This window comes from Periplaneta americana, chromosome 10 (assembly GCF_040183065.1).
Source record: "Periplaneta americana isolate PAMFEO1 chromosome 10, P.americana_PAMFEO1_priV1, whole genome shotgun sequence".
Lineage (NCBI taxonomy): Eukaryota > Metazoa > Arthropoda > Insecta > Blattodea > Blattidae > Periplaneta > Periplaneta americana.
Window position 1 is genome coordinate 35,043,411 of NC_091126.1, and position 16,996 is coordinate 35,060,406.

At 34.8% G+C, this 16,996-nt stretch overlaps 1 protein-coding gene and 1 non-coding gene across 3 annotated transcripts in view; one reads left to right on the top strand and one right to left on the bottom strand.

Annotated features, from left to right (window-relative positions):
• Positions 1 to 15,837, top strand: part of LOC138707593 (plasminogen receptor (KT)) — a 31,955-nt gene extending 16,118 nt beyond the window's left edge. For both annotated transcript variants that reach the window (XM_069837202.1, XM_069837203.1), the window contains exons 2-6: positions 275 to 396; positions 3,032 to 3,138; positions 4,417 to 4,547; positions 5,514 to 5,623; positions 6,675 to 15,837. In XM_069837202.1, coding sequence (XP_069693303.1) covers positions 3,058 to 3,138; positions 4,417 to 4,547; positions 5,514 to 5,623; positions 6,675 to 6,814 — 462 coding nt within the window. In that variant the 5' untranslated portion in view covers positions 275 to 396; positions 3,032 to 3,057 and the 3' untranslated portion in view covers positions 6,815 to 15,837. The remainder of the gene's footprint in view (positions 1 to 274; positions 397 to 3,031; positions 3,139 to 4,416; positions 4,548 to 5,513; positions 5,624 to 6,674) is intronic.
• Positions 7,435 to 7,506, bottom strand: TRNAC-ACA (transfer RNA cysteine (anticodon ACA)). The gene has a single exon. It is a non-coding gene; the product is annotated as a tRNA-Cys (tRNA).
• Positions 15,838 to 16,996: the final 1,159 nt, after the last annotated feature.

Sequence of the window (16,996 nt, forward strand, 5' to 3'; positions counted from 1 at the left end):
ATCCACCAGAATTCATAGTTCCATTTTAGACGTGTATGTGGAAGGAATTCATCGTTGTTTCATTATTGATACATAATTAACACAAACTCTGACGAGCCTTATAGGTTTTGTGTGTTGCCAAATAAATACTGCTTGATAATATACACAAATATTCTATATTCAAGCACTTCCTGATGACATTGTGAACATCTACTACTATGACTAACTACTACTGCAACTTCCCAATTTTGTGTTATGCCAATGAGATGACATCATTTTGGTTTTTCTTTTGCAGATGTATTTTGCACACTGATTATGGTCGTGGCTTTCAAACTTGTTTGAATTGTCTCTCAAAGGAAGTCCTGGGGGAAGTTGAGCGTGTGAGCGTTATGCATTTAAGCTCTCTTGATTGATCAGGTTTGTATCAGAGAAGTTGTAGTTGCATATTAGTGTTTCATCCTTGTTACTTGTTGACTTAGATCTGAAATCTGATCTTCACATTAGGATGTAGACTGTTATGTTGTTTTATGTGACATCAATAAAATTTTCCTAAATTTTTACTTTAGTAGTATTATTATATTCTTCAGTTATGAAGCATTGTTTCACTCCTTTTGTTCTTAAGTTGTATTATATTCTTCAATTGTAAATAGTCGTGGTTACTTTGAGTATACGTTAGATGTACAGCAGTGGCAAAAAAAAACCGGACCAACCCTTGTAGCTGATTTCAGAACGTTGTTCACTCCAGAGCACGATAGACTGGTAACTAAGACTTTCGTGGTTCGAATCCTGCCTGGGAAGGAAACTTATTTTTGTTCCTTATTCAAATTTATTCCCAGTACTTTTCGATTGCTGGTAAAATTCATTTCTGAGAATAATATCTTAATTAAGTAGTAAAATATCGCTGCAATCGAAAAATATTGGGAATAAATTTGAATAAGGAAAAAAAAAGTTCCCTTCCCAGGCAGGATTCGAACCACGAAAGTCTTAGTTACCAGTCTATCGTGCTCTGGAGTGTACAAGGGTCGGTCCGGTTTTTTTTGCCACTACTGTACAAGAATCATACCACATTCCCTTACAAGGACGCGCATACCTTTTAAAGTTTCTCCTCTCAGTTTCCTCATCGCATTCATTCAAAATCTTAAATCTTGTTATTGAAGAAGAGGGACACTGACCTTTGGGCTAAGGAAAACAGTCCGTTATATTCATGTTTAGTATTTGTTCAATTCAAATATCTTCCAAAAACGAACTTGCTAAAGTGAAGTGAAAGTAAGTTATAAATGTGGAGGAAACTAATGACTGAAATTTATGCACATGTTCTTACATTGTGGTTATTAACTTCTCAAAGAATAAAGAAAGAGTTTAAGAGATTCAAAATAAAAATTTAGGATTTCATATTTAGTGGATTAGTGTTGAAAAGCAAAATATTCGAAATTACTTGAAAGTTAACAAGTAAAATTGTGTTACACCTGTTCAGTTTAAATTAAATTCGTCTGCAAGAACCTCCAGATATAATGGCTGAAACAGTAGCCATTGCACGAGTTTTTTTTTTAACTGACACTGCACATATTGATATGTAGTCATTTGTGCCTCTGACTACTTTTTGGCGATTACTGTGCTCCAACCACGAGAAAGTCTCTGCCAGATGAGACGAAGGGGGGGTAATGCTGTGAATGAATGTTGATGTCATAAGGTCACACACGTGGGTACTCTTATCTCTATTGGCTAGCTCTCACAGCACAAACCATAACATTGATACAGACATATTTATACTACCCTAGTTACAAAATTAGATCACAGTTAATCTCCTGGTCTTTTAATCTCTTCATACAGGAAATAACATATGAGGAGAGCGCATGGTTTTTAAACTGGCTTTAAACGGTAATATTATTTATCTACTTCGTTCCAATAGATGACGCAATAGTAAGCACATTCCTTTCACGGTTGATCTCCTGGTTGGAGAACAGTATGATGAAGTATCATGTTCTGAGGTTGGTTCACCCTTTAGGTCGGATTCTGATAGCCTCATATGGTACGATGACATATGAATATGGAAATACGCAGGATGGATGAAGATGATGGAAATGAATCCAGGGTCCGACACTGAAAATGATCCAGTATTTGCTCTTAATGGGCTGAGGAAGAACCCCGGAGAAAACTTCAACCCGACAGTTTGTCACAACTTGGATTCAGTCCCAAGCCCACTAGACTAGATGGCATTTCGGAAGGCGATTAGCTTCTATATGCGCCGTAGCATTTCTGGTATGTGACGTCACAAGTTTGTACAGTAGAACCAATCAGAATCAGTCTGTAACAAGCACTTCCCGAGTTCGTTTGTTCACGTGCGAGTGTTTCAATACATTGAATAAGTAAAACTAACATTTACAGTGTGTATGTAAGGTAAGTAAATGGAAGAAGAGACTGTAAAAAGACAAGTATTACACAAGCAGGCGCGGAAAATAGTGTTCAAGGCGTATAATTATTTTAAAAACGTTAACGAACAGAACGCTGCCGGCCATCTTGATGCTGGCAGCAACGTTGCCAACATGCAAGAAACGACTGCAGAAGCATGTGGTGTGGGATTGAGAACCGTGCAAAGAATATTGTTAGTGAAGGAAAGAGGGTTTGTTTGGTGTCATGCTTACAGTAATCAACGGCTAAGGTCATTATTGTCTTTTGATGATTTAAATTCTCTCCTGCGCTATTTGTATTGCACGTGCGCGTGAAGTACGATGTGGCAATGTTGTACGCTGCCTTGCTCTCCCTATCTGTCTCTCTCGACGCAAACGCTAGCAGACAACCGCCTTCCGAATTGGCGTCGACTCTAGTTTTGCAGTCAGACACGTGGACCACTACTCCAAAATGGTGGACTTGTGCGAGAATCATAACATTAATTAATTCTGATATCAGCATATAGTTATGTGTATTGGCTTTCCCTCTCAATGGTGAATTTTATAAAAAAAATTGATGATTGCGTAATAAAACTTCAATTTTTTTTTTCATAGATGAAGCACAGTGATAATTGTACAATTGAAGTTAAATTTTATTTTTATAGATGAATCACGCTGGTTGACATTCAAAATGGGTAGTATATTTTCAAGAACAATGGAAGAAAATCTGAAGAAGAACCAAGAATTCATTACCGAGATGAATAAAATAACTGTAAGCAGTGTCAAATTTTATTGTTTACTTCTAATCCTGTCTCATATTCCCAGTAACCATTATTAATGCCGCACAAGACAAAGTTCTGAAGCTTTTCCATAGTATGATGAATAAATTAAAACTTTTGAACAGACTGCAGATTTGTCGATTAAATGTGATATATTCTTTTATATCAGTGATGTCAGATTTACCCCTGCCCTAAGTATGAAACCAGGACATTTCACGGTCTGAACCCCAAGTCTGACCATAAAATGCCTTGTACAGTTACAGTAAAATTATATGGGTTCCTTTTGGACTGTACCTCGTAGAATTAGTGGTAATAGGGTAGTAACAGCACAGCAAGATTAATTCCTGAACCGAAGTTTCATTTAATCGGAGTTTGCTATGAATGTAATTATTTCTGAATTTGAACTGTATAATTGATACCTGTATGGTATTCATGACTGCACTAAAATAAATTATTGTACTTATAACTTTCTTAGTTAAAACATTAAAAGTGTTATAATTTAAAGACACTGAAGATGACACCACACCGGTGTTGAAACGGACTCATCTTTCATAAGGTACATTACCTCTTTAAATTATAAAACTTTTAACATTTTAACTAAGAAAGTTTTAAACAAGTGTTAACGAGAACATTAGAAACAATCAATTATTGTATATATTCTCACTCACAAATTCATAATTACTTGAAAATTTAGCACACATGAAATATCTGAGACAGCTCTGTGTCAGCCATTTTACTGTGTTTTATGGCATATATTTTTTACTTGGTTTGGTAAGTAGTCTTCTATTGAGAGTTCATTGCAGTTCATGTTTTTCTACATTTAATAATGAGTATCTATTTGAAGTCATTATCAATATGAAAATGTATTCTGATGCACACAGCTCTAATATTTGTTGTGTTTGCTGTAAAAACTTAAATTCACACTCTTATGTCGCATTGATGAACTCGACACTAATATAGTTTCAATGTAAGCTTACTGAAGTAGAACTGTTCTGCAAATTGAAGAGGTACCATTCTTACCATGCCGGACACTTCATAGAAAATAAAGTACACTATTCAAGAAGGAGTTCTTATTGGACTATTTTTTTTTAATTTGATTTATATTGGCTGTAATTTTCGTGAAACACAAATGATAAGTTCTTATGTTTGCTAATAAGTGAAGTGCTCGTACAGATGAATTATTGCATTAAAAACAGATGCGTCATTATTAGAAAGAGAAAAACTCTCGTGAAATGATGCTCTCATGTTCCTTGGTGATATTTAATTTTCAGGTGGAACGCCAAATTCAAATGCAAAATCAAATGCGGGAAAGAATGATGGCAATGCAAGTAGCTAGAGCTAGAGAGTTGCTTTATTGGTTTGGATCTTTCTACATTCTTTCTGCATTGGGAATGGTAGCAGGGTAAGTACTTTGCTGTTTATTATCCACCATTGGAAATAAATAATTTCATATCTCTTAACATTGCTTATAATATTGCTTCACAAGTCGATACAAACTTTTTGCATTTGCATTATGTTGCTGCGAGTTCGTCCATGACCGAGTGTTTATCCTCTCTGCCATCCACCATGGTTTTTTATTTTTTTTAATTTTTTTTATTGGGTTATTTTACGACGCTGTATCAACATCTAGGTTATTTAGCGTCTGAATGAGATGAAGGTGATAATGCCGGTGAAATGAGTCCGGGGTCCAGCACCAAAAGTTACCCAACATTTGCTCGTATTGGGTTGAGGGAAAACCCCGGAAAAAACCTCAACCCGGTAACTTGCCCCGACCGGGATTCGAACCCGGGCCACCTGGTTTCGCAGCCAGATGCGCCGACCATTACTCCACAGGTGTGGACCTCCACCATGGTGACCTGAGTTCAATCCCCATCTGAATCACGAACGAATTTGTAATGGACTAAAATTTCTCAATGCTTTGTGATCAGTAGTGTACAGATTTAATAAACATTTATACTATGCTCTCAGAGACCTGTTTAACTCTAGTTCTTAATTAATTCGATAATAAATCAGTGCCAAAATCCATTTTTTTTTTTTTTTGCTTCTGCTATGATCCATGGCCATGACCATGACGATTACTGCTGCTACTACAACCAATTGCGAAGAATTGTCTAGTTTTATTCACTTGCCAAATTGTAAACCAGGAATTAAAAAAAAAAAAAAAAAAAACTTGTTCCAGAGATATTTATCTTTCCTGTTTTCTTTATTTCTTTACCTCACATTATGTTCTTAAAACTCATAATTATTATTAAGATCCGTTCTTAAAGAAGATTCTGACAGAAATTATTTGGAAAGTGCCTAGATTTTAATTCATTGTTGTGTTTTATTGTGTATCTCTGCTTGTGCTTACATGTTGCTTTATTTTAAGGTTTCGTCGTACGAGGAAGCCTGGAGTTTTGGCACCTTTGCTACCTCTGTCATTCATCTTTGCATACCAAGCAGATATGGCATATGGAAACAAATTGCATAGAATTAGATGTAAGTGTAACAGGATACTACATTCTTCGAATATTACATTGAAATTGTGTAGCTTGCATCCAAAAGCAGACATATCCATGTTATAATATTTTTCAGGAAACAAAAACTGAAGTAGACACTCACATTAAGAGTAAAAAGGGAAAAAGATATGGAACTTCTGGTTCATTCTTACTAAATCGACTGTCTTATACCACATTTTCCTCTTCAGTATTTTAGTGGTAAAAATATATTAATTTGGATTTCTCCTCTTTTGATTCAAAAGTATAATTTTGTCTAGCTTTCATTGAAAATTCCATGAATATTTTCGTTTTTATGATTTCAAATTAAGTATTTATTTGTATTGAGTTAAAATATATGTTCATCTTCAACTTGAACATCAGTTACATTGGTTTCATATTTTAATGAAATGCTGGAAAATACGGTATTCATGATTCAAACAAAATTATTTTTGACTATTTTTTTCTCTATACTGCCTCAAATCTTGCAGCACAAGAGAATTACAACTGTGAACGTACTGTTTAAGCTCAATAAATTGTTGAATATTTAAATACTTATATAGTCACAATCATGCCATGGTATGAAAGAAAAATTTCACAACCTCGAGCGGGATTCGAACCTGCGACTTCCTGTACTCCGGTCAGGCGCTCTACCAACTGAACTATTGACTTCGTTTCACACCAAAGGCTTGAAATTCTCCTCTCATACTGGCGACTCTGTTATAGAGTACTGTCCACAGCGTCTGATCTAGTCAGCACTGCTTATGGTTGGAAAGAAACATTGTAAATGTAAACTTCATCTTACAATGTTGGATGACGTATATACGTCTGTTGATGTGACATATTAATGAATATTTAAATATTTATATAGTCACAATCATGCTGTGGCATGAAAGAAAAATTTCACAACCTCAAGCGGGATTCGAACCTTAAATCATTGAACTTCCATAAGTATTTCTTCGTAAATATTTTTTTATTGTACTTGCTTACAATAATAGTATGAAGATGGTCATTTACCAGCTTTAAAGTACATTTTGATATTAATTTTCTTTTAGTGGAAGCTGAAAATATAATGCAGTTTGAAATGGACTTGCTGGAGCTGCCATGTGGTTTGCCATCTGCATCGTCTATTGATCAAGCCCGACTAGACAGTGACGAAAAGAAGAAACTTCACCCATCGGTGCCTCCAATATAGACTGAACTTTTGATATGAACTATAACTAGACTCCATGCAGTATTAATCGTCTTAGGAAAATAATGAATAACATTTTGTATTTTTATTTCTCATAATTACAAATTATGTACTTATTACACTAATATATTTGCTCATGGATAATGAAACTTTTCTCTATTAATCAAAGCCAGATGACATATTTACTCAACATAATGCTCGTCTTTAAGGTAACGAATGGCTGTATCATGATATTCATTACAGTGTCTTACTTGTGTCTTTATACTAACTTGTTGAAATGAACTTTACAAGGACAAATACAAGAAGTACTTAATGCCAATATTCGTACGAATCTCGGTATTTGAAATATGTTAATAGTTGTGATTAAAATCATGTAAATGTGAATTTTTTTCTAGATTTAATTGTTACATAATTATCAGAAGTTAAATGTAAGTCCTGATCACCCAGGACAGATAATATATGGTAATCTAGGCTAGTTATTTATAGTAAACTGGAAACAAATTCTCAGCATTAAATTAACACATTTTATACAGTGTCGGTATGTGAGAACATGGTGATACTTGGTATTTCTATGTAGCTATCTAACAGAACGATGAAAGAGTAATGGAACGGAGAAAAATTCTCTCCGGCGCCGGGATTTGAACCCGGGTTTTCAGCTCTGTGTGCTGATGCTTTATCCACTAAGCCACACCGGATACAACTCCGACGCCGGTTAGAATCGTCTCAGATTAAGCTCCAACTCTTGGGTTCCCTCTAGTGGCTGCCCTCTGCACTACGTCATAGATGTCTATGAACGCAGGACCGAAGTCCATACCTGTGCTAAGGTGCACTCGGTATGAGTGACTAGTTGGCCGGGATCCGACGGAATGAGCGCCGTCTTAAATCACGAAGTGATTTTACGCATATCATATATATTATTCTAATGTACCGAAGTACATATGATATTTCCATGCAGATATTCTGCGTCATCATACGATGAAAGAGTAATGGAACGGAGAAAAATTCTCTCCGGCGCCGGGATTTGAACCCGGGTTTTCAGCTGTGGCTTAGTGGATAAAGCATCAGCACGCAGAGCTGAAAACCCGGGTTCAAATCCCGGCGCCGGAGAGAATTTTTCTCCGTTCCATTACTCTTTCATCGTATGATGACGCAGAATATCTGCATGGAAATATCATATGTACTTCGGTACATTAGAATAATATATATAATATATCTAACAGAAGCATTGCCAGTGCTTAATTCGAGATATTTCCCGACTACAACGAGAGTTATGTTATTTTGTAAGTGATTTGGATTTGCTAACATCACATACATCTTTCCACTAAGGAAGACATTTTTTTCTATAAATGATTTCAAAATAAAACACATACACAACACAAGAATGCACAAATGATTTAGAAATATACAAAGGCAAGCATTTGAAATTTAAAAAAATTAATAAAATAATGGATAAAATATGAAAAATACTTAATGTTGAAACATGTCTTTTAAAATACCAGGTGAGACAGCGTTCACTTCCTAATTATAATTAGGTTGAACTTAATGAAATCTGTACACCTCAAGGTAGACGATAATGTGGCCACTGTTGGTACCACTGGTCTGCACTGCAGTTCTCATAGTCCATATGATAAATAAAGAAAAATTTAAATGGACAAGTCACGCTTGATGTTTCAGTTCTCTTTGCATTGAGTCAATGAACATATAGTTGCATCTTTACTTGTTTTAAATCATTCTACATTAACATACTGAAAATTACATGCTGAGACTGAAGGATAAATACTTGACTTCACTAACCTTTTCCAATAGAATGTATTTCGGCTAATTCTACCTCTGATATCGACCATGTTAATTGGTGTGAGTTTGTGGTTTTTTTCTCTTATTTTTCTTACAGAAGAAGTCTCCAGAGCTTGTTCGAGTACCTGGCACTTTCTTTGTCTGCCCACGTCTCTATCTCTTCAAGAAATAGCCTCAGTCCATTTTAAAAACACGTTATTATCTCTCTTATGTAGGCATTTACATCCAGAAACAAAATAAATAGTTACGTAAATTTATTTGGAGAAACCACAAAGCACATTTGTAAGAAATTCAGATGTGTTAATTTAAAAGTCTCAAGTCAGACAGAGGAACAGAACTTCATTAATAAAATGGAAGTAATTACACAGTTCAGGAGTACATTCACCAGTACTCAGTTGTGGAGTGAAAAAGTTCACAGATTCATATTTCCACACCGTGCCATCCATCCATATACTGTTGTAAGCTTTAGAGCACAATTACTAATTCTACTCACGGTATGTCATATATTGTGATATTGTGAACGCAATGCTATCATCTGTTCAGATCGAGAAATTTCGTTGTGCAGCTTGATTGTTCGCATCTTTTGGCTGCCTTTGAATGACCCTTATTTGGAAAAACTCCCTACAAGAACAAACTCACATGCTTTGATAACTAGTGAATGAAAACTGCTGAAAGATTATGGATGTTACGATTAACCAATTACGAAACACAGTCCTTAAGCAGTTTAAAGAGTGGCAAACAATGTGGACTAGAGATCTGCATGGAGCAAAATTTAGAAAAACCAGTCTCTGAACCTGAACCTTCCCAAAACCTTTTTAGGTATCCAAAGGACTTGCCCAACAACTTCAAGGTATCCAAAAGAATTCGGTGGTGGCTAGAGTAAAGAAATTAATAATATTTGTTTACTCAATTTTCCGTGTTATAATAGTGCAGTTGCTATAACCATTACTTGAAAGTGAGGGAAACAAGCATATCAACAAAATAAAAAACAATTTGTGTCCAATAAAAATGAGTACTCACTGGTCGTTGCTCATTCATGATGCTACATGCTAAGATGTTATATAGGAAAAGGATGGAATGTACATTGCAGCTAATTAGGTTGGTTCTGCACTCCTGAATAACCATTCCTACTGCACTAAAATATACTTCAGTACTCTCGCTGGAAGTCGGGATACACAGAAATTGTCTAATTCCCAACATGTATGGCAGTTCCTAATCGTGATTCTTCCACCTTTCCAGTTAGCTTTTTATATCCAGTGAACAACTATATTGTTTTAAATATGCAGAAACTTCATCTTCATTCTGGTTTTGTACTTCAATACTTAGTATTCAAAGGAGATAAAATCCATGATTTTCAGTCCTTTAGTGAGTCCCTGAGTACCACTAGGTAGAATTTTTTCACATGCTAACTCTGTTTTTGTACCTAGAATTAAGAAATGCACTTCTCGCTTAGTTTCTTCTTAACTGAAGCAAGTTACTTCATAGAACTCAACCAATTCCACTTATGAACAGAACATTTTACCTTATGCAACTCCATTGCCTTGCATTTTAAGTGTATCAGTTCTTGTGAATCAGAGGAACTTTGTTGTTCAATGTGATTCATTAAATTGAATCACAATGGTAATATGAGTGGTAGTGCAGAATGTGTCAACCTCTAGTTGCAGAGGAGGTTCTTTGAATGGTTCCAAGAAACTGATAAGCTTTTTCAAGGTATTTTTCTGTGAGTGTGCCATTCTTCCTTTTTCACAGCACTTGATCAATGCTATTACTTCCCTGATTCATTAAAAATCATCTGCTTTACAATTTGCTTCTCTTGTAATTTTGGCACTTGTTTTGCAATGATGAGTAAATTCTGCTGTAAAAACACTTTTCTAAAAGAAATCCAAGTTTGATGAAATGAGCTATTATGGTAGCTGTCTCCATATTTTGAAATATCTCTAAGAACATACGATTTCAGTAGTTGGCTATGCTGTTCCTGCAAATCTTTTTCCATTTTATACTCCAGACCATGGTGCCAGACTGTCAGTGCGTAGGCTACATCAAGATATATTGTGGAGCAATTTTCCTCTCTTGCCTTCTCAAAGATGTTGGTAATACGATATACTTGGTCTTAAATGCTTAAATCTGAATCCAAACTGGTGAATAGGAATCAGGTTTCTCTCCTTGATAATCAAATCTGAATTCTGTATGGATGGTAATGCAGATCACAATGTAATATTCTGTGAAGAAATCTACTGGATTTGTAAAAAGCTACAGCATATCTTATATCTTAATACTGACTGTTTTGGACTGCGAGAGATTGCAACACTTATCCTTTCAGTATTTAGAGATGTCCGTAAAATTATGCTTGCTCCATTTTCCTTATTCGATAAAAGCTGTACTTCGAATTTAATCTACGCAGTTCCTGTTTGTCGTCTGGAAATCTATCATGTCTCCCAATGTGTTTTTTTTTTTTTTCGTCACAAAATCGTTGCTTAAATATTTCAACAACAGTGGCATAATTTCTTCACATGATTGCTATGTTTCATTGACATGTTTCCATTGCTATCAGTTTGTATAAGAAACAAAATAAGGAGTGAACATTGCCCAGGCTTTGCTACTGACATAACTTTGCCCGAACTTACATAAATATAAATAATGAAGTAGGCAACATTTTAGTACCAAACCAAATGGAAAATACACGACAGCAGTCATGAAATTTGAATTGCGTTCGTCTGACAGACGAAGATGTATGAATGTAGGATCAATATCTTATATTTTGATTTGATGTTGTTATAAATGTCTTTTGAAAAGTCGCCCTGGTTGGCAAGTTTGTATAGTGCTGGCCTTCTATGCCCAAGGTTGCGGGTTCGATCACGGGCCAGGTCGATGGTATTTAAGTGTGCTTAAATGCGACAGGCTCATGTCAGTAGATTTACTGCCATGTAAAAGAACTCCTGCGGGACAAAATTCCGGCACATCCGGCGACGCTGATATAACCTCTGCAGTTGCGAGCGTCATTAAATAAAACATAATATTTATTTAAATATTCTTTTGAAAGAATAGTCTGCTTTCTTTTTCTACCATCTTGCTGTTCGCAAACATGTGTGAAACAAGTCTCATAGCAGTGAATGAGGCTTTTGCATTTAACTCCTCTGGAAGTGTGATTGACATACACATAGATTCATATTTACACACACACTCACACTCACTTTTTCGTTCTCTTTTCCCCTTGCTCCTGTACCCAATGTAAATATTGTTGAAAATGTGTATAACTCTGTGATTCCTCGTCGTGATAGTCCTCTTCCATTTCTGTGTTTCTGTGATGATTGTGAAGTTAGCATTCCAAATAATTTTCTTCAAAACTTGCAGATATGAACACAAATGTATTTTTAACATTATGAAAACATGACAGAATACTAAAGTCTCATCAAACTGCATTGTACGACCATGTTTATATATTTAAAAAATGCTAATTTACATCGATGATCTCTTTTTGGGCAACTAAGATTCTGCATCAGTAAGCATCGCTGTTGTCTTGTAATATCACAATACTTTTTGATGATGTAATGATATATATTATTATATGTGCATGTTAATTATGTGTTTTCGTTCTATAAAACTTCGTTCAAAAAGAAACAAATCTCCACCATCAATAGTTGTTGACTTAATAAAATATTTTATGTAAGTTCCTGCCCTAGACAGGAGCGGCAAAGACTCTCGCACAAATGAGTGATCTCGCGAAGCTTGCTACCCATAAGAACTGTTTACATATCTCGTACTGAGGATGATGGAGGGATGAGTGTACTCAGCAAGGGTTGAACAATTGTGGGGATGTGGCATACATGTCAGGGTTCAGGATTATTGAATGGAGTTTACAGAAAAGGCCACTATGACCCAGCACTGCAACCTGTTACAACCTATTGTGCTAACCCTCAAGCTAGACACATTCTCAAACCCACACTGGCTGACTACACTAAGGTTAGCTACATACCCAGGTTTCGAGCAGGCAACTCCCCTTGTCCCTAGGCCAGCCCCCCTCCACGTGTTGCCAGCTGATGATTGGGGAATGCTAATGCTGACGAAATGGAGTGCTATAGATGCCTAATATGGGGAAAAGCGGGAGAACCCCAAGAAAAACCTCAACTGTGACCTTGTCCGCCTCAAGTGTCACTATGGATTTTTCAATGAAAGATCCCAGACCTGACCGGGATTCGAACCTGGGCAGCCTGCGTGACAGGCTGGAGGTCTAACCACTTAGCCACCACAGAGGTCCTGGGTTCAGGAATAATTTTATTATTGAAAGAATCTCAATAAATAAAAAATTGTGTCTCATTTGATTTATTTGCAGTATCGTCCTAATACGAGTAGAAATAAACCTGTTTGTACATCCACAAGAAATTTGTTTTCAGAAACATATATTTTACTTCGAAAAATATACAGTACCTAAACCATGTTACTTAGGGAAAGTAATTGATTCTTTCTGGCAAACGAAATTAAGAAACAACAAGAACTTGCAGTTTTTTATGAACAGAATATAACAAGACCAATAATTCTTATTGGATCACAGTAAATAGATATTTAATATGGTTTGCACACTGCTTATGTCGAAATGTACGAAAACAATAGAATTAAAAATAACACAATTTTTTCAATAAAATAATTTGTGAACAATTTTTCTATTCTTTTGATTTCGGCAGGTGTCGTACGGACTTCTAATTTCATAGACACTTCAAACATAAGCACTCTGTTACAAAACAATTTTTTTGTCTCTTCAAACAGTATGTGTATTTTCAGAAATTATTTTCTGGAAGAATGGGCTTGCTTTGTTTCTTAATTTATTTCCGCAATATCCGAATTAAATATTTTAATGCTGCAAGCCGCAACACAGCTTTTAATTTTGTATCTTTTATGATATGTTTGCTCTCAGTCTTGATTTCATATGCTTCATTGTAGAGAAAAACTTTTCACAAGCATATGTACTACCAAACAAACAGTACATAGACTGTAAAATTACATAGTGTTATCTTAAATTATGTTTTCTGCATATCACGTGCTTCTTGTGTATTATACATTGGGCATTTCCCCATTTTGCGTGCCTCCCATTCGGGGTTAAAACGGTTTGAAGATTTACACTTCTCTCCACCCATGTACACCCTTGCTTACTAGTCTTTCTCTCATTAGGTATGCTTGTTATCAGTAGAGCTTGTATGAGCGAGTGACGGACTACTACTGACTCCTATGTGCAACTTGCTCATATACGCGCCTATTGCCGTTCCTAGTCTAGGAGTTTACACAACAGAGCTAACAATTCTTGAATATTACCAGGGCCTTTATTATTATTATTATTATTATTATTATTATTATTATTATTATTATTATTATTATTAACGATAAACACGAAATGTGGCTGAGAGCTGCACTAAGAATATAGGCTATGCAGGTTTCATCATAAATGTCACTGATTTATGACAGTAAATTTGTTGCGCATTTTTCGAAAATTGACTCTTTCTGCGAAAAATCTTCATTTCTACAGTAAAAAAGAAAGAGGGCATTTTATTTTGAAGAAAGGCAGTAGGCTATATTAATTTTGAAGATAGCAGCAAAAGAATAGGAAGACAAATTATTTTGGAATTCTGTTATTCTCTTTAATTGCCTGAAAGGCAATTGATGACTGGGTTGTGTATAAAACTGAGTTAAGTGACAATAAGGCTAATTTGCAAAGGGCACTATTATTATTATTATTATTATTATTATTATTATTATTATTATTATTAACATTAACATTTATTTCACGGTGAATGATGCAAATTCAATGCCATGTATGTGATTATACACTGCTCTGTAGATATAGGAGAATGTCCATATTTACCTACGTAGATACAACATGTGGAACAAGTCCCCTGTAATTGGCAAGCATCATGTTTAGGTAGAGCATGAAAGTCGAGGTATATTATGGACAGGAAAAAATCGATCACACAGGAATGGATATTTAAGACTTGTTAATGTATTATAAAAAGTGAATCTGATACAATGGTAATATAAATTAATTTTATTTCCTAGAATAGATATGTGTATAAAATACAATAGTAAATAAATAACTAAATGAGTAAATAGGTAAATAAATAAATATTGCCTTAAACTGTCTAGCAATATCCTTAATATTTGTGCTGTTTTCAAGGTCTTGAATAATATTTTACTTCGTCAGAAATACTCAGACGTGAAAGTGTTTGTGACATGATGCCTTACCAGTATTCGGGGACTTGGATTCTTGTCACAACAACAGACCACGTTGTACTGTTCTGCTGCTTTTTTTTTTTTAGACTCAAACACATTCTACTAAATCAACGGAGCATTGTAGCTAATTAAGGTTGCGTATGGCATTGCATGGCGAATAAAAATTAATCACAAAATTACTGTCACATTTTTAACCATAAGTACGTTATTATATTCAATTTTCATGAGTAATTTGAAAAATTTGTCATAAAAACTGGCTCTGTACATTAATTAAAGGAGAATTCGCTTGTATTTAAAATAGTGCATTATGTACATTAATTTTACAGTAAATTAAGGCTCTTATAAAATATTACCATCATATTCCTCGTTTTTAACAAACTGACTTATTTACGAATTTTGCTGTTACATTAACATGATACAACATGATATTTAATATTTATTAAATTAAGGACATGTACTGTAAATGCAATAACGAATATTATTAATGTCTTGTATGTCTTCTCTTCTACCTGAGAACAGTTTGAAGCCATGTCTGTTTATGATAACTTGAAGATTTATGGCAACATATCTCGAGATTTTATGGAAAATGAAAGAATTATACATTTTAAGAGACTTAAAGATAATCCCTGTATACTCTTCGGTTGTGTTATGATACTTGGTTGTTTATAAAGCACTGTTACAAGTATATTTTGGATATATTTTTAGTGTTATACTTTCACACATTTTATGTTACGAAGTGCAAGTGCAATAATTTTAATTTAATCTGTAGAAATTAATACAAGACATTGAGGGCTTGAATGTGTTTAAATAGAAGGAAGAGTATATTCTATTTTTTATGTAAAGTCTGTAATTAGTACAACTTATAAAAACTACTCTGCCACACTTTAGTGCTATTAAGAGTGATTAAACATTGCTTTAAAATTAGTTCATTTTATACTGTTAATGTATTATTAACGTTAATAACTCTGCAGAAAATATTTAACCAGAAATAAAGTCTTTATTACTTGTATTGGTAACCCGGAATTTGAATATTATTTTGATATTACACTACTTTCAATTCATTATTATTATTATTATTATTATTATTATTATTATTATTATTATTATTATTATTATTATTATAAGTGTGGTTGTCATTGTAAGTAAAACCTCTAATATTTGTAAAAAAAATGATGCTTGGAAGAATATTAACCAGACTTTGCTGATTATCAGAGCTATATTTGTTTCATCACAAGTTCAGGAAGGTCTGTCAGGATAGGGGTGTGTAAAGTTTGTTCAGCATCTTAAATGCATACCTTCATTTGGTTGGGATAGATTAACCTCCTTCTCCTTCAGGCTTATCTATTTTGAGGTATACACAGTAATTTAGTGAAGATGTCAGGAGAGAGTGCAATTAAAAATTGAGCACATTCTCCCTCTCTCTCTCTCTCTCCTACTCCTTTCCCCCTCTACCCCTCTCTTATCCCCTCTCTGTCCCTCTCCCCCATTCCTCCTGTCCCTTTTCCTCCCCTCCTGTCCCTCTCGCCCTCCCTCCTTCCCTTCCATCTCCTCCCCCTCTCGTGTTGAAGAGGAACATTAGATAATAGTACATTATGCAACGAGCCTATAATGGTAGTAATTAAGACACGAGGATGTTTATGAAACGAGCGCAAGCGAGTTTCATAATTTTCATACGAGCGTCTTAATTACTATTATAGGCAAGTTTCATACGACTTTTTATGCTCGACCATATTTATAACTTGAAATTATTCATAAGTATTCATGTTATTATGTGAGTGCGTGCAATAGCCTACCTCATAAATTGTGAGATGTGCGCAGACGCGAAAGTATTGATTTTTTCCGGGAAACGAATGTCGACGACCTTGATATAATCTAGAGATTAAGATAAAAATTAATCTTGATATAACCTTGAAATTGAATTCGACAATGAAAAACGAGGTGACAAATTGAATTTATTTGAATATTATTTACAATTAACGCTAATTATTATAGTAACAGAACATAACCTTCTGCGACAGTATTGGATTTCCAGCCTTCGTGACGTTTCCCTAGTTGTCTTTCGATTGCATATCCGAGAATAATAGAAAACCTGAACTTTAATGAATAGGTGTACTTTAATGATATGCATTAAAGGACTGCTACCAGGTGTATAATTACTACATTTCGGCATGGTCG